Source organism: Anabrus simplex, chromosome 1, assembly GCF_040414725.1.
Source record: "Anabrus simplex isolate iqAnaSimp1 chromosome 1, ASM4041472v1, whole genome shotgun sequence".
Classification (NCBI taxonomy): Eukaryota; Metazoa; Arthropoda; class Insecta; order Orthoptera; family Tettigoniidae; genus Anabrus; species Anabrus simplex.
In genome coordinates, this window is record NC_090265.1 from 1,098,493,001 (window position 1) to 1,098,517,562 (window position 24,562).

At 37.8% G+C, this 24,562-nt stretch overlaps 1 protein-coding gene across 4 annotated transcripts in view; it reads left to right on the forward strand.

Moving 5' to 3' along the window:
• LOC136858051 (TRMT1-like protein) overlaps positions 1-24,562 on the forward strand; it is a 131,381-nt gene that overhangs the window by 61,578 nt on the left and 45,241 nt on the right. For all 4 annotated transcript variants that reach the window (XM_067137289.2, XM_067137290.2, XM_067137291.2 and 1 more), the window contains exon 4: positions 4,296-4,486. In XM_067137289.2, the coding sequence (XP_066993390.1) occupies positions 4,296-4,486 (191 nt within the window). The remainder of the gene's footprint in view (positions 1-4,295; positions 4,487-24,562) is intronic.

A 24,562-nucleotide genomic window follows, 5' to 3' on the forward strand; every position in this document is an offset into this window, starting at 1 on the left:
TATAGCCTACATACAGATTAGGAACATAATCATATGAAGATGACTAGCATGGTGCATATTTGTGTAGCCCAGTTATGAATACTGGAAAAATTGTGATGTCGCTTACTAATGAAGACAAAATTAAAATGCAGGAAGTGGAGAGGCATCCGTATCTTTCAACAGTGGCATGAATGTTGAAACTCGTACCTTCGAGTTTCGACTCACTGACGTTTGTTTTACAAAGAGTGTGATCTGCAAATAATGTGCTGATACTTTTATGCACCCCAGTGCAAAAGTTTTTATATTTGTATTCCACTCTTAACACATTTTCTGTGCATTTTGTTTATGAAAGGCATAATGTGTTCAGTGTTTCTCACTTAACTGCTAGCACTGTACACTTAGGGCTACAGCTCGCTACAATAAGGGCTTAAGGTTCTGGTGTTTTACACGCCTTTCAATACACTGTTGTTATTTAATAAGCCCCAGTGGAAGAGGATTTTATATTTCTCTCATATTTTTCATGCCGTTTAATACTCTCATCTTTAAAAATGGTAGATAGCTTATTAGAAGTTATTACATTAATAAAACCACCTTTCCAATACACAATAGTCCTTAATATTTAGGATAAAACCATTTAATTACAAGTAGGACATGTTTCGCTCAATCTTAGTGAGCATCATCAGCTATAGATAACATAATCCATGGTGGGTCAGGGCCCTGATCCTGGTATATATAACGAAAAAACTTCTAATAAACATTGATAAAGTACGAATTTTAACAACTTAAAAATAATCAATAAGATTATATTATGTCTATTAAAACAAATATTGATCGTTAAAATTGCTTAAAATGTAAGTGGAATGAATGACATGAAATGTTACTACAGTATGTAGTGATTAAATGTTCGTATAAATCAATGACCATAATAATCTTCGCTCAATTGCATTAGACTGTTTATAATTAAAAACAACTATTCACATAAGGGTGAGCTCTCGTAATGAACTATGATGTTGTTTCTTAAAATAAACATGATGAGGAATGCTAAAATCACATATGTTGGTTGAAAAACGAACTGCACTGATGATAAAACGTCGTCTGGATCGGCGTAAATAACTTTATGGGACTTCATCGCGTTGTGTTTCAAACATTATTATATTTTGTGTAGTAGTGTGTTAATATTGGGCTTCAAATGGAGAACTACTGATCTCGTAGGTGAAATAATATAAATCGGGTGTATCCTGTAAAAAAGAAGAAAAAGGAAGAATAGTATGTGTGTCAGTTGCTGGAATTTAAAGGCTGTGCTACTGTAAGGAAATAATAACAGAAGGCGCTTACCCGTATGTTAATTGAGGGGAGATTAGTCCCTTGGTTGTTTACTGAAGTTTGATGGTCACTGACTTGCTTCTATGCGTGTTGTACGAATGCGATCGTAGAGACATGGAAGGGGAAGGGAGGCGGGACGTTACGCGAGTTGTCGGCCAATGGAGGGGATGCAGTGCTAGGAGGCGTTGTAGGTGTGGCTGCTGTTGCTGTTGTTACTAGAGGAGGATTGAAAGCATGTTTATAATGGAAAATCTTCATGAAATTTTTAGCATTGATTCCAAAGTTAGCAATTAGATTGGGGATTTGCTCAATTATGGGGCTATTAATGTCCAAGACGTCATTTAAATTTTTATTAAAGTACTGGTCCAAGGAAATGTAAGCATTTTCATACCCGGTCATTAGACTGCTTTTATTTACGTATTTGAGTATTTGCATATCTTAATCGATAGTACTGAAATTATACCCTGTGTCCCTCATGTGAATACTCATGGCGGAATGCTTTTTGTGTTTCAAGGCATTATAATGTTGTAAATACCTTCTGCATGAATACTCATGGCGGAATGCTTTTTGTGTTTCAAGGCATTATAATGTTCTAAATACCTTTAGGTATAAGTCCCATAAAGTTATTTACGCTGATCCAGACGACGTTTTATCATCAGTGCAGTTCGTTTTTCAACCAATATATGTGATTTTAGCATTCCTCATCATGTTTATTTTAAGAAACAACATCATAGTTCATTACGAGAGCTCACCCTTATGTGAATAGCTGTTTTTAATCATAAACAGTCTAATGCAATTGAGCGAAGATTATTATGGTCATTGATTTATACGAACATCTAATCACTACATACTGTAGTAACATTTCATGTCATTCATTCCACTTACATTTTAAGCAATTTTAACGATCAATATTTGTTTTAATAGACATAATATAATCTTATTGATTATTTTTAAATTGTTAAAATTCGTATTTTATCAATGTATATTAGACGTTTTTTCGTTATATATACCAGGATCAGGGCCCTGACCCACCATGGATTATGTTATCTATAGCTGATGATGCTCACTAAGATTGAGCGAAACATGTCCTACTTGTAATTAAATGGTTTTATCCTAAATATAAAGGACTATTGTGTATTGGAAAGGTGGTTTTATTAATATAATAACTTATTCTGAAATCCAATACGGTTTTATAATGAGATTTATAACTTGTAAAGATAGCTTATATCTTTCACCGTACCCGTCCATACACAACGTAAAATGCACGCATGTCTCACTTAACGCATTCTTTTTCCTTGTGCCTGCGGAAACGTTTCTGCGTGGTTTTACCGAATAAACTAACCTCTGAAATCAGTCATCCACTCTGTGCCATATTTTATGCTGTATCACATTCTTACTCAGTTTCAGTACATAGCATTTAAATTAAGCGATCGTTTACTTCGGCTTTTATTACTAACAAGTTAACCACTGTTAACGGTCATGTTATTCACGTGTTTAAAATATGGAAACAGGTTCTCTTTCATTTTCAAATTGTTTGCAGAACTCCAGTTGACGAATATTACTAATCGACTCTGACATCCCCTTCAAGTTTGAATGTCGATGAGAGAGCTTGCTAGTGCACATAGCGCTAAAACTATACCGAAGATGGTCGATCGCACTCAATATAATTGCTGGAGTGCATAAATGTAGATAACGGAAAAAATTAACGCATGCTAAATCACTCGTAATAATGGATGCTTCAGTGACAGGGTTCTCACTGTAACTGAAGGGTAATACACAGTTTAATATAGGAATTTTCAAGTGACAGAAAAAAGCTGTCGTTACAACGGAGTTCTTGCTATATGCCATACTCTCTATAGCGGACTTCTACTGTAATTTAAAAATCAGTTGCTGCTGATCTGCATTTAAGGCAGTCGCCCAAGTGGAAGATTCCCTATCTGTTGTTTACCTAGTCTTTTCTTAAATAATTGCAAAGAATTTGGAAATTTATTGAACATTTCCCTTGGTAAATCATTCCAATCCATAACTCTTCTTCCTCTAAAGTATTTCTCCCAAGTTGTTCTCTTGAATTCCAACTTTATCTTCATATTGTGATCTTTCCTACTTCTTAAAACACCACTGAAACGTTTTTGTCTACTAATGTCATTCCATGCCATCTGTCCACTGACAGCTCAGAACATACCACTTAGCTGAGCTGCTCGTCTCCTTTCTCCCAACTATTTTCAGTCCAAACTGTGCAACATTTTCATAACGTTACTCTTTTGTCGGAGAACACCCAGAACAAATCGAGCTGCTTTTCTTTGGATTTTTCTAGTTCTTAAATCAAGTAATTCTGGTGAGGGTCCTATGCACTGGAACCATACTCTAGTTGGAGTCTTACCAGAGACTTAATATGCCCTCTCCTTTACATCCTTACTACAACCCCTAAATACCCTCGTAACCATGTGCAGAGATCTGTACCCTTTATTTACAGTCCTGCTTATGTGATTGTGTTGATTATAAATTATTATTATTATTATTATTATTATTATTATTATTATTATTATTATTATTATTATTATTATTATTATTATTATTATTATTATTATTATTATTATTATTATTATTATTATTATTATTATTATTATTATTATTATTATTATTATTATTATTATTATTATTATTATTATTATTATTATTATTATTATTATTATTATTATAATAGATTTTAAATTATAAGATTAAATACAGACAGAAATTGAACTGAACCTAACTAGCTTTTGTATACCTAATCAGAGATAAGAATGTAACACGAGACTAAAATGAGGAGTGTACAGACTAAAAATTATAATTTCATTTATATAGATAAACTTGGTCAGAAATTTTGACTTACATTACTAAACTTAAAGAAAAAAATTTGTAATCCACTCTTAACACATTTTCTGTGCTTTTTGTTTATGAAAGGCATAATATGTTCAGTGTTTCTCACTTAACTGCTAGCACTGTACCCTTAGGGCTGCAGCTCGCTACAATAAGGGCTTAAGGATGCTCTTTTGTGTCTCACTGAAATCCTCCTTCACGGTGGTTGCAACAGTGGAAAGAGGAGCCACTCATGCCAACACAAGTCTCTCGCAAATCAGTCGTCTAGTACACTGTAACATGTGCGAGGACCGAGCATTCTATCCTCTGAGCAAGTTTCCTGTTGGTAAGTAATTGTGAGTCCTTTCCTCATGGATTTAAGGTTGGTTTGAGGGACTGGACTAGAGTCCAACTGCACAAACCCAACTGTTTATTGCCCAAATCACGTATACACTTGCCTATGTTACTGCTATGTTAATCCCATCAGCTTTTGTCTAGTCTTTGTCAAAGATTGACTGTACCCAGCCAGATGATCACTCCCAATTAAGTTTAACCATTTCAATATTTTGGAAGAAACTGTCAGGGGATGGATATACAAATGAACAATAATAGTCTACTTTAATTCTGTAAGCATTGAAGGAGTCAGTCAATTGATATATAACTACTGATAAAATGGTATTTTTGAACAGTTGAATAACTTCCTGGTAATGCAAAAATTGTAACAATTTCAAGCTAAAAATGGAATCTTGTTTTATGAACCATTGTACCTTCAACTTATACTGTTTTGCTGTGCATCTTTGTTGAATCATGTATATATTGCATTGTCTAAGAAACATTTTCAGCCAGTTCAAAATATTCATTTCCAGTACTAAATTTTTCATCTTTTTACAACAGAAAAATTAATTGTTAACTGTAATCTATTTGCTATGACTTTCCGGATTGGGAATGCAACAGTCCAAATCTGATTGATTGGATTGATTTTTGTTTAGTTACAAGGGGCTTTAAAATAAAAGCTCCACTAAATTATCAGAAAGAAGAGCAACTTGATCTCTTATTGTATGAGGAATATGTGGTAAAAGGGGAGCTATCAAAATAAAGGATGGTGAAAATGGAACACTGATCTTGAAACAATGTTATAAGTAGGGCCCAGATGTTGATGACCTAAAAATCACTGAAAAATATATGACCTTAAATTTATGAAAATATGACCTAAAAATACTCAAAAATTACCTATAAAACTCATCTTAAATTTATAGAAATGATAAAAAATGTAATAAAAAAGAGACCTAAATGTAAACTGTAGACGTAGGATTGTATGAGGGGGGATCATATATAAACAGGATTTTATTTTTTATTTAAATTCATTTATTGAAAAACACAAGGCAATTACAATTTATTTTTCCACATAGTTTCCTGCTATGGAAATACATTTGTCCCAGCGTATGGGCAGCTTTTTGATGCCCTCATCGTAAAAACAGGGTCGTGTCGCCACCTGTTGCACACGAAGTCTTCCACACTCTCGTTATCTTCAAATCGGAGCTTCTTTAAATGGACCGAACAAATGTAAATTGCAGGGCGATAAGTCTGGGCTGTAAGGAGGATGATCAAGTGTAATCCAGTGCATTTCCTGTAGCTTGGAGACAGAGCTGAAGTATGAGGCACCGCATTGTCGTAGAGGAGGGTGACCTGTCGAATCGGTTGGTCTCATCTTTTGCGGCGATATGCAACCCTCGCCTTGTTCAACAGCTTGCAGTAGTAAGCAGCATTGATTGTGCGTCGCTCATGCAAAAAATCAGTCAGAAAAATGCCTCGCCCGTCGAAAAAATCGGTTACAAGAACCTTGCCAGCTGACAGTCAAGTCTTGGCTTTCACTGGTGCTGCCTTCCCTTTCCTCCGCCACTCCTTACTGGCTTATTTGGATTCAAGAGTGTAGTGATGGACCCATGTTTCGTCGCAAACCTTGCTGTAAGCCTCTGACAGACCTCCAGTCGTCTCAACTTCAGATTTTCAGTCAAAAGACAAGGGACCCATCTGGAACACACTTTACGGAACTGTAGGTCATTTGTGATGATTGCTTGACAGCTCCCATAACTGATTCTGACTTGATCTGCAATTTCTGATACTGTCGTCCGTCGATTGTTGTCAGTAATGTCTTTAACCACATAAATGTTTTCGTCTGTAATGCTGCTCCGAGGACGGCAATCGTGTTGCTGATTTTCCACACGTTCTCGTCCTTCCTTGAACTTTTTATGCCAGGCAAACACATGCGTACTTGACAATGTTTGATCACCGAACTGTGCAGTCAATCTCTGGCAAATTTCCGCTGCTGTAACTCCTTCACGAGCAAGAAATTTTATAATTGTGCGTTGTGCAGTGGAGGGGTGTACTTGTTGCTCAGACATCGTGAGCGTTACTGACGAAACGGCGGGAACAGCACACACTCCCCACTCCTAACGGTCCCGCTTAAGTATAGCAGAAGCTCGGGGCCAGTCCTACCAACTGTTGATGTTCAGGAACAAAAATCCTGTTTATGTTTGATCGACCTTTATAGTAAAGAACCATAGCCACCCAATGTGTCTCGATCTAGAAGGATTACCGATTGTCCTGAAGAACATTCCTATACATTAAAAAACTTATTTCTACTTCAACTTACATCATGGGTGCATAGTTGAAACAGGCAATGTCTGCTGGCAAAAAGTCCTTCACAAGTACACCAAAGTTGAAATTTTCACCTTGCAGAATTTTATTGATTTTACACATTGTCTGGTAACCATCATTCTTTTGCAGCACATTTTTCACTTTCTTGTAAATATCTTGACCAACTTTTCTTGCACATTGTCCCAAATGCTGTTGAACACTTTGTATCTTCTTGAGAACTGAGTGCAGAATAGAAAAGTTACTATTTATGTCTGCAAAACTTCCTTTCAAGTCAGAATCAACCAGCAAGTCCTGACAAATAGCTATTGCTTAGCTCTTTCCCTACCCAAGTGTCAGTCACTGATTTCATTACATCAGAATTGTCAGAATGATCCAATTACCCCAGTGCGTCAACGTAGGCTCTGGAGGCAGTGGTATGTAAGGTGTACTTTCACCTTGTCCTGGAAGAAGGAGAGTCCAAAAACACTTTTTTTTTTTTTGACACAAGTTTGTCAACTTTTGGGAATTTTACTCGCACTATGGTAATTCATACACACTATGGGGGGATTGGGCCGGACATTTTACATGAACCATTTTTGAGTAAAATGAGTTAATCACTTTACAGACTTCTCCCATATACAGCTGAATCAGTTAAGAATATTGAAACATTGTCATGTTTTATGCCCTATGGTCATAAAATAAACATGCTTTTATCAGACAGTTTGCATATGGATTGATGGTTCATCTTCTCAAGCACTTCTGTTAAAAGAAGAAATATTTTAGGAGGTACTTCCAATGTACCTATAACAACATGTGCAATAGAACTTACCTCTTGATCACTCGTCTCATGTATAGAAATATCTTTTATTCCCCACACAACTGCAAATTATTTCTATCATATTTTTATAGCAGCCCTCCAAGTAACCCTTTTGAAGGGTAGATTCATCTTGGTTATTCTGCCCTGTATATTGTTGCAAAAATTATGTAATGCAGGATTTATTGATTTTTGCAAGTGAGACATTAGCACTAATTAAAGCTTGACTAAGAATTAATTGCAAGCCTTCCTCTCTTTTGCTAGTATAGCAGCCTTTAACGCATTTATTGCGTCCGGAATGTTGTTGCACAGTAAAACGCTGCAATGTCAGTAAAGAACATTCTGACATCTAAAGAGGTAAAAAAAAAAAAGGCTACAAAAGAATAAAAATTTCCTCAGAAATGAACAGTAGACAATAAAATGTCAAAAAATGTGCAAAATTAAAGTAAGCTCTTTTAGTTCGCCTTGAGGCAAAACAAATTTATATCATATCCAGCATTTTCTGTGATGTCTTAGATAAAAAATGATATTTCATCAATTTCTGAGCCCTAGTTATAAGCATTAGAAGAGAATGAATTAGACAACAGGGTTACAATATAAAATTGGGAGAAAAAGCCCTGGGATAAGTAACTGGGGACAGTATCTGGCTTGTTCTGAGACCCCATTGTTACTACTTTCATCAGTGGTGAAACTTTGGACGGTGCAACTCAGAAATGTGTATCTTACCAAACATAGAAGACTATCATGTACAACCAGATTGAGTTAACCAGATATTCTCAATAACCTCAGATGTTTTACTTGACCAGATTTACTTCAAAATACCTCATTAGACAAAAGTACATGGTCACACATTTGCATACTAAGTCCAGTATTCATTCCTCATAGGATCAGAAAGGCAATATTATGAAAAGTAAGGTTGATTTGAATCTTCTAGTGGACAGCACTACAACTTGCCAGTATGCTTGTAATAACTACAACTAACCTATATTCAACTTCCTCACATATTATCTTACCTAGAATGCCACAGGTTTACATGAGGTAGTAAAAAAATATTCATGTACTCTTTCTTTAGCCAGATTTTCAAACATGATATTTTATCAGTGTATAGTCATTACTGGTAGAAGTCTGGTGTGCATGACTCCATACTTCAGACCTTCATCATTACTATGATTCAAGCCATTTTGTTCCTTATGTTTATACAGCATTTGGAACAGGTGGTGCAACTTGTGCTGTGTTAGGAGTTGTTTATTGATGTACATTGTAAGCAAGCACATCAGACAAAAATTTAAGCTCCTTTGGTGAATGATTACTAACTGGGAATTGGTTCACCCTTGTTACAAACAAACAAATAAACAAACAAATGAATGAGTGAATAAGTGAATGAATAATCTAAAATATTGCTCCTAGGACGAAGGCCTTCTGTAAGAGGGGGGTTTTATGGATGTCACATACTGTGAGTTACACCACATAAGGAATATCCATGAGTGTATAGTGTGTACTTGATTTTTTAGACTGTTTTGGATGTTAGTCTGATGGCCTGAATAATGCACAGTATTTTATTCACTTCCCAGTTCTCTCTTCCTGTGTCTCTCCATTCACTTCTTTTCCATTCTATGTTGGACTAATGCCTTCCTGCTTGCTGTTTGAAGAGGCCTGCCCAGCTGTGTCTTTGTTTTCCATGGGGTGCCTTTCTTATGTGGGAGTCCCATATTTTGACTCTGTATCAGTCTGTCATCTAATAGCTTCCCCTGTCTCATTTTCTTCTAGCATATATAATCTCTTATAGTGTTTTATTTGGAAGTGATCCTAGCTCAATCTGGAAGTATGTGAAGTGGCTCAAATACATCAGCCTCATGCCGGTAGATTTACTGGCACATAAAAGAACTCCTGCAGGACAACATTCCAGCACTTCACCATCTCCGAAAACCATAAGGGTACGTTTATGCTGCAGCTTCGCTGCTGGCACATGGATGCTCGCCCTAGCATCTCGATGCTGACTATAGCCAGGCAGCTCGCAATGGAGCTTTTACCCTGCAGCAGTCCTGCGCTCACGCTGCTGGAAGCTCACAATTGCAATCAAAAATTCAAAACAGCGAAACTGGTGGTTGAGGTTGTTTTTATTTTGCATAATGTGATTATAGATATAGAGGGGCTGAACCCTTAGATTACGAAGACGTACTTCCAAGAGCTACCCTGTCAAGGAGGAACAACACAGCTTTTGAAGTGCGGAGTAAGTTCAGAAATATTTTTAACGAGTGAATCACAGTTTTTGTTGGCGAGTGTATCTTAAAGTAATTTGATGTGTTGAATGTGTAATAAAAAGTGTAAAATGCCTCGTCTGGATTTTTCAGCGCTTTTCTACTGTAGGAGTTAATTGAAAAATGAAGTTACAAATGCTTCATTTCGTAATTTAACAGTGTACTTTTGAATAATATAAAATAAGGGGTTATGGAGTACCTAATTTTGACTTTAGTTAGGTGTTCTAAACAAAATGTATTTGCAGTTTAAAAAAATAACTGTCGAACTTTCCATGAAAAACAAGGTACTTCATATAAATCACCTGCTTGTAATGATAGAGGTCCCCTAAATAACAAGAATAAAAAACCAAAGTTGACATAATCGTTCCGCATTTTTTGCCGATTAATTCCAAAGTTAGATGATGATGATTTGTTTAAAGTGGGCTAACATCTAGGTCATCGGCCCCTGATAGTACTAGATGAGACAAGGTGGTTGAAAGTTATAATTAACGCACTAACTAGGATTAGAAAAATTATAACAATGAGGAAAATTATTATGAATTTAAAATAATTAGTGGAACTAATTTGCAATGCCTTATTTTCCTCTAAAATCAAAAAGAGTAATGTAATAAAATTGAATAAGGCACTGACATAGAAGTAAAATTATATATTTCAAATTAAAAACATATAGTCAATAGAATAAAAGAGTAGTTAACAATTAAAAAAAGGAAAAACAAATAGAAACTTCACTTTTAAACACTATAAAACAGGCCGCTATCCCTCATAAAACGGAGAAGAGGTCCGCTAGCCGCTCATCATCTCATCACTCCATTTATCCCATTTGAACCTTTTATGATGATCCACATGCCACTGGTTCCAAATCGCATTTCGTTCGGAGACAGGTTCAGATAGCAAATAGCAAGTGATCACAGAATATCTGTAGAGAGTACGAAGAGAGAAAGAGTGGGAGAGCGGGTGACCTTGAAGGAACCAATCACAGTCCAAGTTACAGGATAGCCGGCGATGTGCCAGGCTCGAAAAACAAACATGTTTGAGACCATCGATGTGGCGAGGATAGCAGCTGGCAGTGTAGCCATAAGCCGAGCTCCAGGGTAAAAGCACCAATTGAGATCCATTGGTTTGTTTCATCATCGCCTAACATCGAGCAGCGAGGCTTGGCGATGTGCCAACAGCAAAGCTGCAGCATAAACATACCCTAAAAATGTAGTTAGTGGGACATAAAACCAATATTATTATTATTATTATTATTATTATTATTATTATTATTATTATTATTATTATAGTAGAAGTCCGCTATAACGAGTATGGTATATAACAACAGCTTTTGTCTCTGTCCCTTCAAAATTCCTATATTAAACTGTGTTTTATCCTTCGGTTACAATGAGAGCCCTATCATTGATGCATCCCTTATTATAAGCGATTAAGCGTGCACGATTTTTTCCTTTACTGACATTTATGCACCTAGCAATTATATTGCATGCAATCGGTCATCTTCGGTATCGTTTCCTTGCTATTTCCACTAGCGAGCTCTCTCGTCGACATTCAAAGGCGATGTCGACTGCTGTTCCGTAAAGAAAAATGGAAATGAAAGAGGAGAACATGTGCTTGTAATAAATGCGTTAATAATGTTCCAATAACAGTTACTAACTCTTAAAAATAAAAGTTGAAATAAATGATCGCTTAATATTAATGCTAAACAGTGCAATTAAGTAAGAACGGGGTACACCTCAAGATACGGCAGAGGACATAATTGATTTCAGAGGTTAGTTGTATATTTTCTTACATCTTGTTAAATTTCGGAAAAGCTGTTATAATGTAAATTTGTAGCGAGAAGTTATCGTTTGTCTACTGGCGCTTGATATATATTTTCATGGTAGGCCTGCATACACAGTTAAGTTAGGTTAGGTGACGCTGTTTGAATAAGAAAACTCAAGTATTTGCCACAAAATGTGACCTTTGGTATCGTTTTCTTGCTGTGCATGCTTGCAAGCTCTCTTGTCGACATTTGAAGCCACTATCGGAGTCGATTAGTAACACCCTTCAACTGCTGTTCTGTAAAGAATATTAGAAACGAAAGAAGAGAACATGTTTTCATAACAAATACATAAATCACGTGGTCGATAGCCATTGTTTACTCATTAGAAATAAAGGTTAAGTAAACGATCGCTTAATTTTAATACTCTATACTGAAATTAAGAAAGAATGCAATACAACTCAAGATATGGCAGAGCACATAATTGATTTCAGAGGTTAGTTTATATTTTTTCGCGTCTGGTTAAAATTCGGAGAGGCAATCCTTATATGTACGAGGGCTGATCAGAAAATAAGTTGCACTTCCCAGTTATGGTCATTTATTACACCACCTATACAACAGCAACACGACTATAACGACATACACTGTAACGTCACTTTTCCACATAGTTTTCAAGAGACTCCAAACATTTCTGCGAACGCTCAACCAACTTGTCGATGCATAGAAATTTCCTCCAGCGGCCTTCACCTCCTCATCGGTCTGGAAACGTCGACCACTGAGCTCCGTTTTGAGCTTACCGAACAGATGAAAGTCACATGGCGCTAGGTCGGGACTGTAGGGTGGATGTTGCCAGACCTCCCACTTGAAACGCTGCAGCAGTTCTCTCGTTTGGCTGGCCTTGTGAGGTGTTGTGTTATCGTGCAACAAAATCACACCGGAGCTCAATTTCCCCCGGCGCTTCTCTTTAATTGCTTTACGCAACCGGTGCACCGTTTGACAATACAACGCCACGTTGATCGTCGTTCCTTTCGGCATGAATTCAACGTGCAGCAAACCCTCCATGTCAAAGAACACTGTCGCCATAACCTTACCGGCTGAAGGCTGAACCTTGGCCTTCTTTCATTGTGGTGAGGAGAGGTGCACCCATTCCATTGATGTTTGCTTCGTTTCAGGGGTGAAGTGGTGGATCCACGTTTCATCGCCTGTGACGATTCGCCGCAGAAACCCGTTGCCGTCTGCGGCGTAGCATTGCAAAAATGCCAGGGAGGATTGGAAACGTTGTCCCATGTGCTCATCGGTGAGAAGACATGGGACCCATCTTTGACACAGCTTACGATATCCAAGGTCCTCATGAACAATTGCGAACACACTGCCATACGACATGTTCAGCTGCATCACATTACTCTCAGTTTAATGTGCCGGTTCTGCCTAATGATCGTATTCACACTGTTGACCTTTGCACGTGTCCCTGACGTTGCGGGCCTGCCTTTGCGATGGTTGTCCGTGATATCTGTGTGTCCGGCTTCGAATTGCTGGCACCACTTTATGATACCTTGCTGGGAAATGGCCCGCTCTCCATACACAGCACTAATTTCATGATGATTGTTCGTGCAGTTCTTCCTTTTGGCCCATAGGAATCAGATTGTCGCACGCACCTCATATTTGGAGTGAACATCCAGTTGATGCGCTATTGCATTTGGCCGCTGTTCACACAATACTAGACGAGAGACCACAGCGACCTGCCTAACAGACGTGTGGGCAGTGTCTGTACCTTTCTCCGCTGTGCCCACGTTTGCGACACACAGCGTGCTGCTGTGGCACGTTAGTACAACTAACCTTTTGATCCACCTACGTAAATTTATAGCGAGAATGTTTGAATAAGAAAATAAACATTTGCCACAAGTGCGATAGGTCACCTTTGGAACGGTATCGTTTTCTCGCTATGTAAACTTGCGAGTTCTCTTCTCGGCATTCAAAGGCAATGTCTGTGTCGAGTAGTAATGCCTGTCGACTGTTGTTCTCTAAAAGAAAATTCAAAATGTAAGAGGAACAAGTTTTTCCATAATAAATGCCTAAATAACATGGCAGATAGCAGTTGTTGACTCGTTAGAAATAAAGGCTGAAGTAAACAATCGCTTAATTTATAATATTATATACTGAAATTAAGTAAGAATGGGATATACCTTAATATATAGCAGAGTAGGCTACATCACTGATTATATTTTCTCGCATCTAGTTGAATTTCTGATAGGTTGTTCCCATGTAAATTTGTATCTAGGAGATTATCATTTCTTTACGTGCGCTTGAAATACGTTTTCATGATACATATATTGTTAGATTAGGTGACACTTTTTGAAGAAGAAAACTGAAACGTTTGCCACAGAGGCCTCTGGAGTGCTACTATAATTTTTTTCAGAATGAAATAAACACACACTTTCACCTAGTATCGGATTTTGAAAAATAACAAACGAGTAAGCCGTAGAGTGGATATCAGCCGCAAAAACGCAAGTTTTGAATCAACTGATTGCCATTTCATACCAATTTTAATGCATATGGTGTTTTCTCTGACTTTTACGAAAAATCGGATATAATGACAATCTGTTTTAACGAGTAAATTTTTTGCCATTATGAATTCCTGCTATAATGGAGTTCTACTGTATTTGAAATTATGTCCGAGTAATATGTCCAAAATCTTTCTCATCATTCTTTCTTGTCATAAATCATATTCACAAAGATGCACACACAAGATGCTGTAAATTGTGTACACTGTTTTATTTACAAATTATATACACCATAATAGTTGCACATCAAATGAACTTAATTCGACTGCCACATTAGCATGTCAACCAACTACGGAGCACTTGACAAGATCACATGTACCAACACAACATAACCACTTAAACGGAATTACGACAACATGATTTCACATACTTTGCTCAACTAATGATTTTCACTAACAACTTGTCTCAACTTAACTCTGCCCTTTTATATACTTTGCCTGGCCAGGCTTCCAGAAAAGTATGACACAGCATGCTTTCTCATATCTTCTCGAGTCTAATAACCTATTTACAAATGAATAGCACATTCTGTAAAACTTTAGTAACAAAGGTGCGTTGTTCTAGAATCTTACCCTATGTTGCACAACATGACATCGGATTTATACATCATGCTTACAGGTAATATAAAATTATATACTACGAGGGTCGAGTCATAAGTCATGGAAACTATTTTTTTTTTCCTAGCGAACAGGAGACAGCACAGAAAATCTAAGATATGCATTTGGAAATATAGGGCATGTACTTATGCATAGTGCCTGAAGACAAATTCTGACCTCAGGAGATTCTCGTAGGAAAGTGACAGAACACATGCCATTGGTAAACATTGTTTTATTATGGTATAGGCAGCAAATACACAAGACTACGTACAAAGGACATGTCTCCACTGGTTACAGACCTTCGAAATAATCAATGTGCGTTGCCAGCAGTGGGGCAGGTGCTGAATACCATTCGCTGCATGTGTATCACTAACGTGTGACACCTCTCTCTGAAATGCTGTTATGATGTCCTCTTTGTTAGCAAACTGTTGTCCACGTAATGGCTTCTTGATTTTGGGAATTAGATCATAGGGCATTGGCGTGCATTTCTGCCATGGAGAACTCCTATTTTATTATACGATCGTTGCTCCTGCTTGTTGACATCCATTTTATGATGCTTTCACTCACACACTGAACTTAACTTGGGGGCATGCTTAGACCCACACTGTTGTTTACATACACCGTCTAGTGGCATCATACACAAGTACATACCGTACGTTTCCAAATGCATATCTTAGATTTTCCATGTTGTCTCCTGTTCACGAGAAAAAAAGAATTGTCATGACTTATGACTCGACCTACGAATTAATTACGTGTTCTTACATTAAATAAAAGCCTCCGTGGCTCAGACGGCAGCGCGTCGGCCTCTCACCGCTGGATACCGTGGTTCAAATCCTGGTCACTCCATGTGAGATTTGTGCTGGACAAAGCAGAGGCAGGACAGGTTTTTCTCCAGGTACTCCGGTTTTCCCTGTCATCTTTCATTCCAGCAACACTCTCCATTCTCATTTCATAGCATTTATCAGTCATTAATAAATCACCTTGGGAGTGGCGACCCCATTGTAATAACAGCCTATATATGGTTCATTCATTACATTCCTGACTCAGTCAAGGACTGGAAAACAGGTTGTAGGTTTTTATTTTTCACATTAAATAAAGTCGTATTAATATAATTCAACAGCAGAAGTTTCATGGCATATCCTCACATGATCTGTTACACAAGACAGATCGTACAACACATAAATAATCAATGATACGACAATGATTTATACCAATTAAAGTCCGTACTGACAACCTGTTGTACACAGCTATGTAGATGATGATAATAATAATAATAATAATAATACCTACTAATCGATGTTTTCACTATTTATCCATAGGTTTAGAGAATTGTTTCCAATTTATACTAGTCCATTACACACTTGCATCAGTATGCCCCCTATAACTTGAAAAAATTTCGAGAGTCTATCACACTCGTCGACTTTGCCTTGGTTGTTGATTATATCTTCTTCCTCAGTGTCGCTGGTTGTGCTCTCCTCCTCTTGACCGGATCGTGCCGTGTCATCAGTAGTCTCTCCTCCAGGTGGACCCGTAGCAGTACCAGGCTTACTCTGTATGTGCAGCGGTTGGATGACTCTCCGCAATTCTGATGCATGGACCTTGACAGGAGGATTGATCTTTAATAAGTCGACACCACGGCCCAGCTGCTTATCAACCTCGACGGGGCCAACCCACTTAGGTGCGAGACGTGCGTAAAACCCTCCAATCTTATTACTACACACCAAGTGAGTTGGCCATGCGATTAGGGACACACGGCTGTGAGCTTGCATCCGGGAGATAGTGGGTTTGAATCCCACTGTCAGCAGACCTGAAGATGGTTTTCCATGGTTTCCCATTTTCACACTAGGCAAATGCTGGGACTGTACCTTAAGGCCACGGCCGCTTCCTTCCAACTCGTAGCCCTTTCCTATCCCATCGTCGCCATAAGACCTATCTGCGTTGGTGTGACGTAAAGCCACTAGCAAAAAAAAAAAAAAAAAACAATCTTATTACTGACTGGGTGGTTACATCACAGTACTTGTTGGCCTGATAGGAAGATCTGGGTCTCTTCGACATCTTGAGCTTTGGCCTGGGTAAGGGATCTCTTCTCTGCCAATGCTTGCTTTTCCTTGATGTCCTGCTGCTGCTTATGCTGCCACTCTGCTAGGGAAACAGCTGCATCATTTTGACCAGAAGTGGGTGGTAGACCAATATTTTATTTATTTTATTTTATTTTATTTTATTTTATTTTATTTTAGAATATTTATTACCGTAACTATTCAATGGGACCAAAAACACAACCCTCTCTTTCTTTTTCTTCACAGGGTGGCACCCTCAAAACAGCATCCAACAACATTAAAAAATGACAGTGATATACTTCAGTACCTGTAGATTACAAGAGTGTAGACGTCTCCTTGATTTCTGGTTGCTTCCAGGGCTGATGGCAAAACTTTTCTAGATGAGAGTCCTTTCTTGATCAGTAATGCAGTGAAATTGAGGAGATGCATATGCTTCACGGCGGATCCATAGTTATAAAGATATCGACGACTACTGCAGGCTAAGATATTCTGTAATGTGGCAGTTAGCGTCAAGAAGCACAAATCCATTAATTCCTGCAAAGGAGTTACTTTCCTCAGAAATCTGATTCAGGCTTCCGATGATGACATGATAAGAAACCTAACTTGTCATTCAACTCGTCACACCGCAGTTAAGGGGGCAAGCCGCTTCTGGGTGGAATAACACGAAGAGCTTGAACTTAAACAGGACTGACTTCAAGAGAGAATTCCTTGCTAGGTTTAACTCTGAAGGGGTGAAGAGCTCTGTGATTAGCTGCTTGATACGGGTGCTTTAATCCTAACCATTGAAACCCAGACCCTACCCGAACATTGCTCCCCCCCCCCCTCCTTTCGTTACTCCAAACTTAACATTACTACACCGCAGAGATAACGAGATAACACGGAGAAAAACGCAAATGAAGAGGTTGCGGTAATACAAGGTGATAAATTATGAGATAGTAGAGTCTAGTACGAGGGAGGCAATGCGGTGGAAAAGTATTCATGTCTGATAAATCATCGATCAGAGCAAACAAGAAACTGTTTGAAGTGGACTCCTTCTGTTCTATCCAATATATAAACCCAACTAAACCATCCTTACTACCAGCAAAGAAAAGAAAGAGATGAAGAGATGAGACTTAAACATAAGTTTATTAAAAATCAAAGGTTCAAATGAAAGATAAATAGATTCATAAAAAGAAAAACAAATACACAGATCATAAATTCTTTTGGAGAGTACTCACAAATGGTTGCGTGTGAAGGTTGTCAACATATTGCCTTCCTAGCGACCTTCATGAGATAATACAATCTGCGTACTTCAGTACCGGAGAAGGGCTAGGGTCCCCACTCATTCTTTCATCGGGAGAAAAACTATTGGCATACCGGTAACCATCTCATTTACCTCAGAGATGATATCTTTCAATATTATTCCAAAATAATATAACACACCACAGAGAAGGAACAGATCCCGCAGAACAAAGAGAAGCTCCTCAATAATGACTTAGAAGGCAAAGAAGAAAATAAAGTAAGGCAAAACTGTGTCGCATGTGGATGGGTGACAAATGAAAGGAAAAAGGTTAAGGATTTGCACAGAAAAATAAAATGGCTATCTCCAAAAGAGTCCAAAAGTAAAAGGATAAGGTTACCACTAGGTCACACAATGGCAAGACATAAATTGGATGTAAAGACGGGTCAGTAAAATAAAACATTAATCCATGCAAAATAAAAACTAAAGGTGAAATAAAATCTTGATGAAACCGGGCCATCAACACATGTTAAATATATACTAACAAGTGGTTAGTTAATACGGAGTTAAAAATTTAACTTCTTGTTAGGTTTCTTGTGTTTCATCAAACTTTTCTTGTGAAATGTTAACTAATCGACTGTTAACTCTCCCAATATTGTGAACTGATGCAAATCAAGGAGGCAGTGGTACAAATACAAATATGTTGTTTTACAGCGCGCTCTGATGCGCTTTTGCTTGAGTACAGCTGTAAAATGTGGCACATGAAGTGAAACGGAATCGTAGTTCTAATTTTTCCTCCTTCGAAAAAGAGTTGTTAATTGAATTAGTTAGTAAATATATATAAGTTATTGAGTGCAAGCGCACAGATGGCTTGACAATAAAAGAAAAGGACGAGGCATAGGAGGAAGTCCGCAAGGGTTTCAATGGGGTTAAAAGATACTTTTTTAGTAGGTATCCGCTGTCACCTAACAAAGTCACTTCGTTAATTGTCCCACTTCAAACTGTGCTCCGATATGGGAGTTATTAAATATTGTATTATCGTGTGCAGAACCAGACCCCCTAGCAAGTATATCCCTGATTTGGAGGTTAGGCTCACTAATCACCTGAACATTAACAGGGAAATATCCCTTCCGATTACAATATATATTTCGGCCCAATTGCCTCCAGGTGATTGGATTCTTACATGTGTGCAATCTATTGCACCTAGAACAAACACCAGGAAAACGGCTTATTTCATAGAAGTCGCAGATAATTTGCTGACGCTCTTCTACTGAAGGGAATGTTATATACCTCCTCCTCATGGATGCTATTGCTGCAGACACTCGACAAACAACTCTACTAACAGTGGCTTTAGAAATCCCAGCATTGTCTCCGACCATTATGTGAAAATAACCAGTACCAAAAAAATCGTAATATTATCAGTACCTGCAACATTGGAGAAAGAGGTAAGTTTCTCTTCGTAGGATATTCCAACCTCACTTGAATTTCAACAACCACCTTAGCAATGACTATTTTCGATAACCTGTATCTATGAAGAAATTCTGCATCTGTTAAATTTTCAAAGTCATTACGTCGCTGAACTCTTCTTCGATCAGGATTGTTTTGTAAAAGATCTAAATAGGGCAGTTCCGCATCGAAAGCGAGATTCACAGCAGCCATTTTGGAACAGGTTGCTAAATGCTAATGTTAGCCATTTAACATTGGAAATGGCTGATGTTAACTTTAATACGCAGTTTAACATTTGTTAATGTTAACAGTTGTTGATGAAACGCAAATTTTCTAAAATCGTATGTTAAAATGATTTAACACCTTGTTAAGTACTAACGTGTTGAGCGAAACCAGGCCATAGAGTCGCAAACTAACCAAGTTAAGTAAAAAAAGAATTATAGATTTTGCACAAATCTCCAGCATGACATCATTTGGATCTATTATAAATATTATAATATAGTAAGAAGGCCTGCATTATGTTTCTGGACTCCATTTTTGCTTTTCTCTGAAGTTCAAAGAAAAAATATCATTAAGAGACTTAAAATCAAGGAGATAGAAAAGCCAAAAGTACGAGAGGGGACATTATTGCCATTTTGTGACACTGTAATAAACTATCAAGTGCAAGAATGCCAGTACAGAAAGAAAGCAAAGATATTGTAACATTAATTAACCCTTTGGATGCCGACCCATAATAGGTCGTCATATGCATAGAATGCCAAGCATGTTTCAATGGATTTTGCATCAATGTATAAAAATTTTTATTTACATCTCAAAAGATATGGAGGTAAAATTTGGTATGTGGGCTTGATATACTCCAAGGAATAAAAAAAATGACTTATATTTCAAAAAATAAAATTTTTATGGAATATTGTGCACAAAAAATATTACTATTTTTTATTTAAAAAAAGGAAACATAATTTGAAATTAAATAGCACATTTTACACTAAATCCAAAGTGACTAAGTGATGATATTTAATTTTAACTCTTATCTGGGACCATATATACCAATTTATATTGTTAATGTAGGTCTACTTTCCAATTTATAAACTAATTTCCAAAAATATTGATCATGTGGAGAGAAAGACACCAACAGTGTAACCTGTCAATGATCGGATATTTTATGAATTTTGGGAGAGTAATAGTAATCATTTGAGAGAACTGTGTCTAGTAGCAGTATTTGTTAATACAGAACAATTCAGAAGATCAGAACAACATACAAAATCAACTAATAGTGTCAGGAATGAAAGTGTAAAGAACAGATTGAAATATTCTATGGGTGGAGCATCAGGTTGAGGTAGGCCTACATGTTTTGGCCCTGGGATTTGATAAAAATGGTGGGGATGGACAACATTACTTTCAAGGAATATGCATTCAGTCCAAGAATCATCTAATTCACTGTCACTGTCATTTTCATTAGCACTGTCACTATACCTCTTTGACATTGCACGAAATGTTGTAAGTCCATTAGCCAATGGCACAGCTCAATCATTCTCTAGTGCGCTATCTGAAGACCGCAAACATCTTCAAAGCAACCCAGAAGTTCAATTTCTTCTCCCGAATTAGGCCTACATGATGACATGCCTTGTGATAAATGTACTATTTACAACTTAAATACATGGCAATATATTATCAAGGTTCTAGTTTCGACCCTATATGGGTCATCATCAGCCTATCTAAGATACACTTATGGATTTTCCAAAGTCCTAAGATAGAATTACATTGTGGAAATAAGATTTAAAAGCATGAACTGTGTATGTGATGCGATAATGTACATATAAAATGGTGGATTGATGGACTGTTATAGATAAAATAATGTTGTACTTATCATGACAATTAAAATTTTTAGGATTTATGTCAGTTACAATTAGACTGTAAGAATAGATATCATACAATTAATACAATAATGATTAAAATATGCCCTTAGGACGTAAAATTATTGAAAACAAATCACACCCGCGGACATAAACAAACAAGGAGGCTGCCATATTGGATCATAGACGTCAAGCGCTCATAGATCATACACTCAAAATCGACGAGTAAACTAGCAAAAACGAAGCTATATCAGTGCCATCTAATGACATAAGAAGGAATTACAAACATTCTACCTCCTTTCTGCTTGATTTGTGGCACAATCTAGCGCCTTACTGCATAACTACACCACTTATAAGAGGGTGCCGATCGAATCGGCATTCTGGCATTTTTCGTACAGAATGTAAGGGCTGATGCATCGGCATCTTGGCACTGTAAGAGTTAAACATGTGTGAAATTGAAGATAAATACAGTCAGTGAAGCGGAAGCGTCTCAATGTATAAAGGTTTCAATGTACCATTTACTGAACTTCGGCACATTCTGGCTCCAATGAGCTGTTACAACTGCCAGAAATTTGACCACACGTCATTGCGATGTTAAGGTTTGACGACCTGTAAGATGTGTGGTAAAGGTCAGCATGCTGGTGTTGTGAGTTTCCTTACTGTCTGACTAATTTTTACAAACATATAAATCTGGATTAAATTGAAAGATCTGAATATCTGCAATTAAAATGGAAATTATGAAAATTAACATTCATTAAATAAAATACACACTCGTCGGACCTTGTACTCACACTCACTTATTACCTGCTTACTTACACATACGTTATTTGAAGGGTGCCAGCTGTCACTCAGTGCAGCAATAATAGAATGCGACTCTTGACTATCTCTAGGGTGTGGGGTAATAAGCTTACTTTTGACAACATACCATATAAGTTCTGGGAAAAGGAGATTGGCGTTCGGTTTCCCCATTAATTTTGAGGTTATGATATTTTACTTTCATTGAAATAAAACTATGAATTCGTTTGATAGAACAATATATATTCTTTAAATAATATATCAAAAAATAGTGAGTCTTGTTGCGATAAAACAGATGAGAATATGAAATTATGACATTGCAACTGAAAGAAACTAGGCATGAATTTGAATTCTTCTTGACCGGACATTTAACAATTTATACGAAATATTTCCCTCACTGATTCACTTGACTGTACCTTCAACACTTTGAGTGTAATTACGACGTATTCCTTTGATCTGGTGTTTACTGTAGATGTGTCACGCCTAACTTGGTGATACATCCTTGTGACTGCTTCTTCTCCATATCATCTGACTTCTTTGTAAGTCAATATGGTATTACCTCTTGGCAGGTCCAGGGTTGCCCTCTCTGACTCCATGGTAAGCCCTTGCGTCCGTGTCTTCCACTAAGTGACGGACCAACTTTTGGCCTCACTCTCTCAATGACCAAAGATTAATGGCTCACTGAGTCTTCTCCATCTCTCGTTCACACTCGTTGACTGACCGACTGAGGCCTCTTCATCTAGTAGACTACTTCACTGTACTGCTTCCGTTTAAGTAATGACTGACGCTACAATATGGAGCTACCTTATATAGACGTTGGTTGACACAGCTACGTAATCTCCAGAAATAACAATGACATACTCCCACCTACGCGACAGATATTACATACAGTGGTGAAATAGCCCGGGGCGGCTGACTCTCTGAGCGCATTGCTAAATAAATACGATGACGTAGCCATGAAGTGGCGATGACTTGGCAGAATCGCCAACAATATTGCACAATGCACCAACGTCACATCCAATCTCTGATATATACAACAATTCTCACTGTACAGGTATTGAGTGTTATTCTACACATACGTATATATGCATACATCTAAGTACAATCTTGCAAGCAACAGGCATTGCAAAATCGAATTGAATAAGACTGATAATTACAATAACAGTAACAATATCACAGATAAAATAATAATAATACTGACATAATAATAATAATAATAATAATAATAATAATAATAATAATAATACAGATAAAATAATAAAAATACAGATATCATCTTGTAACGGGATTTGAACCGTTACAGTGTCAAGTACATATCACCACCCGTGTGCGTCAACTGCACAGGTGTGCATGCTCCAATCTCCAAGGAATGTCCCACATTCAGGGAGGAGAAGAAGATCAGGAGATCAAAACTCTGAATAAGCTATCTTATCCAGATGCTCGGAGAAAGTTCACGTCCATGACTGCTCCGGAGTTCTACGTCTCCTTCGCTGAAAAGGTCGCAAAAGTGCGGATATGCTCAGAGAGTTTTGTACCTAAAAATACCAGTATACGGCAAGCATCGAAGTCTCAACAACCAACAAGAACAGGTAATCAAAGAAACTTGAGATTCCAGGAAGGTGTATTATTGACAACATTGCCTGGGAAGGACCCTTCCCAGCCACATTCGGCTGGGAAAGTCCTCCTCCACCAGGGCGGGGGGGGGGGGGGGGCTGAGGAGGGTGAGGAGACTTCTCCAACTAGGGCTGGAAAGTTCCAGCTCTCCTACCAAAGCCAGGACTAAAACGAGGAGAAGAAAAAGCCACACGGCCTCCCTAAAAATTTGGAGAAGACGCCTTCTCCAACCCAATCGGGGTCTCGCCGCATCCCCAAGGAAAAACGCCAAATTATCTGCTAAGTCTTCTCCAAAGCATAAGCAAATTGTAGGCAAGCCCTCTAGCTTGATCCCTTTCTTGGGATCCTAGTTTCCCTAGGAGGAAGGCCCACCATTCCCGATCCAATGGCTCACCATCAATGGAGTGTTCAGTTGCCGTGTTTTCCTCTTCTGAGCAGGCAGTGGAGACTAAAATACTCATCATTGTGGATGGTGATGACAACGACAATAACAGCAGAAAATGGCAGATAGCAGGATGAAAGAAGGACAAGCAGTAGTCCTAATTTTGTTGCACTGTTCATCCACACAATAGTTATACTTGCTGCCTACCTGAATTATGTCAGTTGATATCCGCCAATGTGGCCACCATAGTCTGTCTACATGAATATCAACTGAGACCTGGCCACAACACGACTATGAGAGGGTTTCGTCTTTATTCCAAGGACCGAGTAGCTGTGGATGGCACTGTGACTGGGGGCGTTTGTTCTCTTTTCCATGCCTACATCTTCAGTGAAGATGTGTTGCTACTAACTCAGCTGAACGCAGACGACCTGCTTATCAGT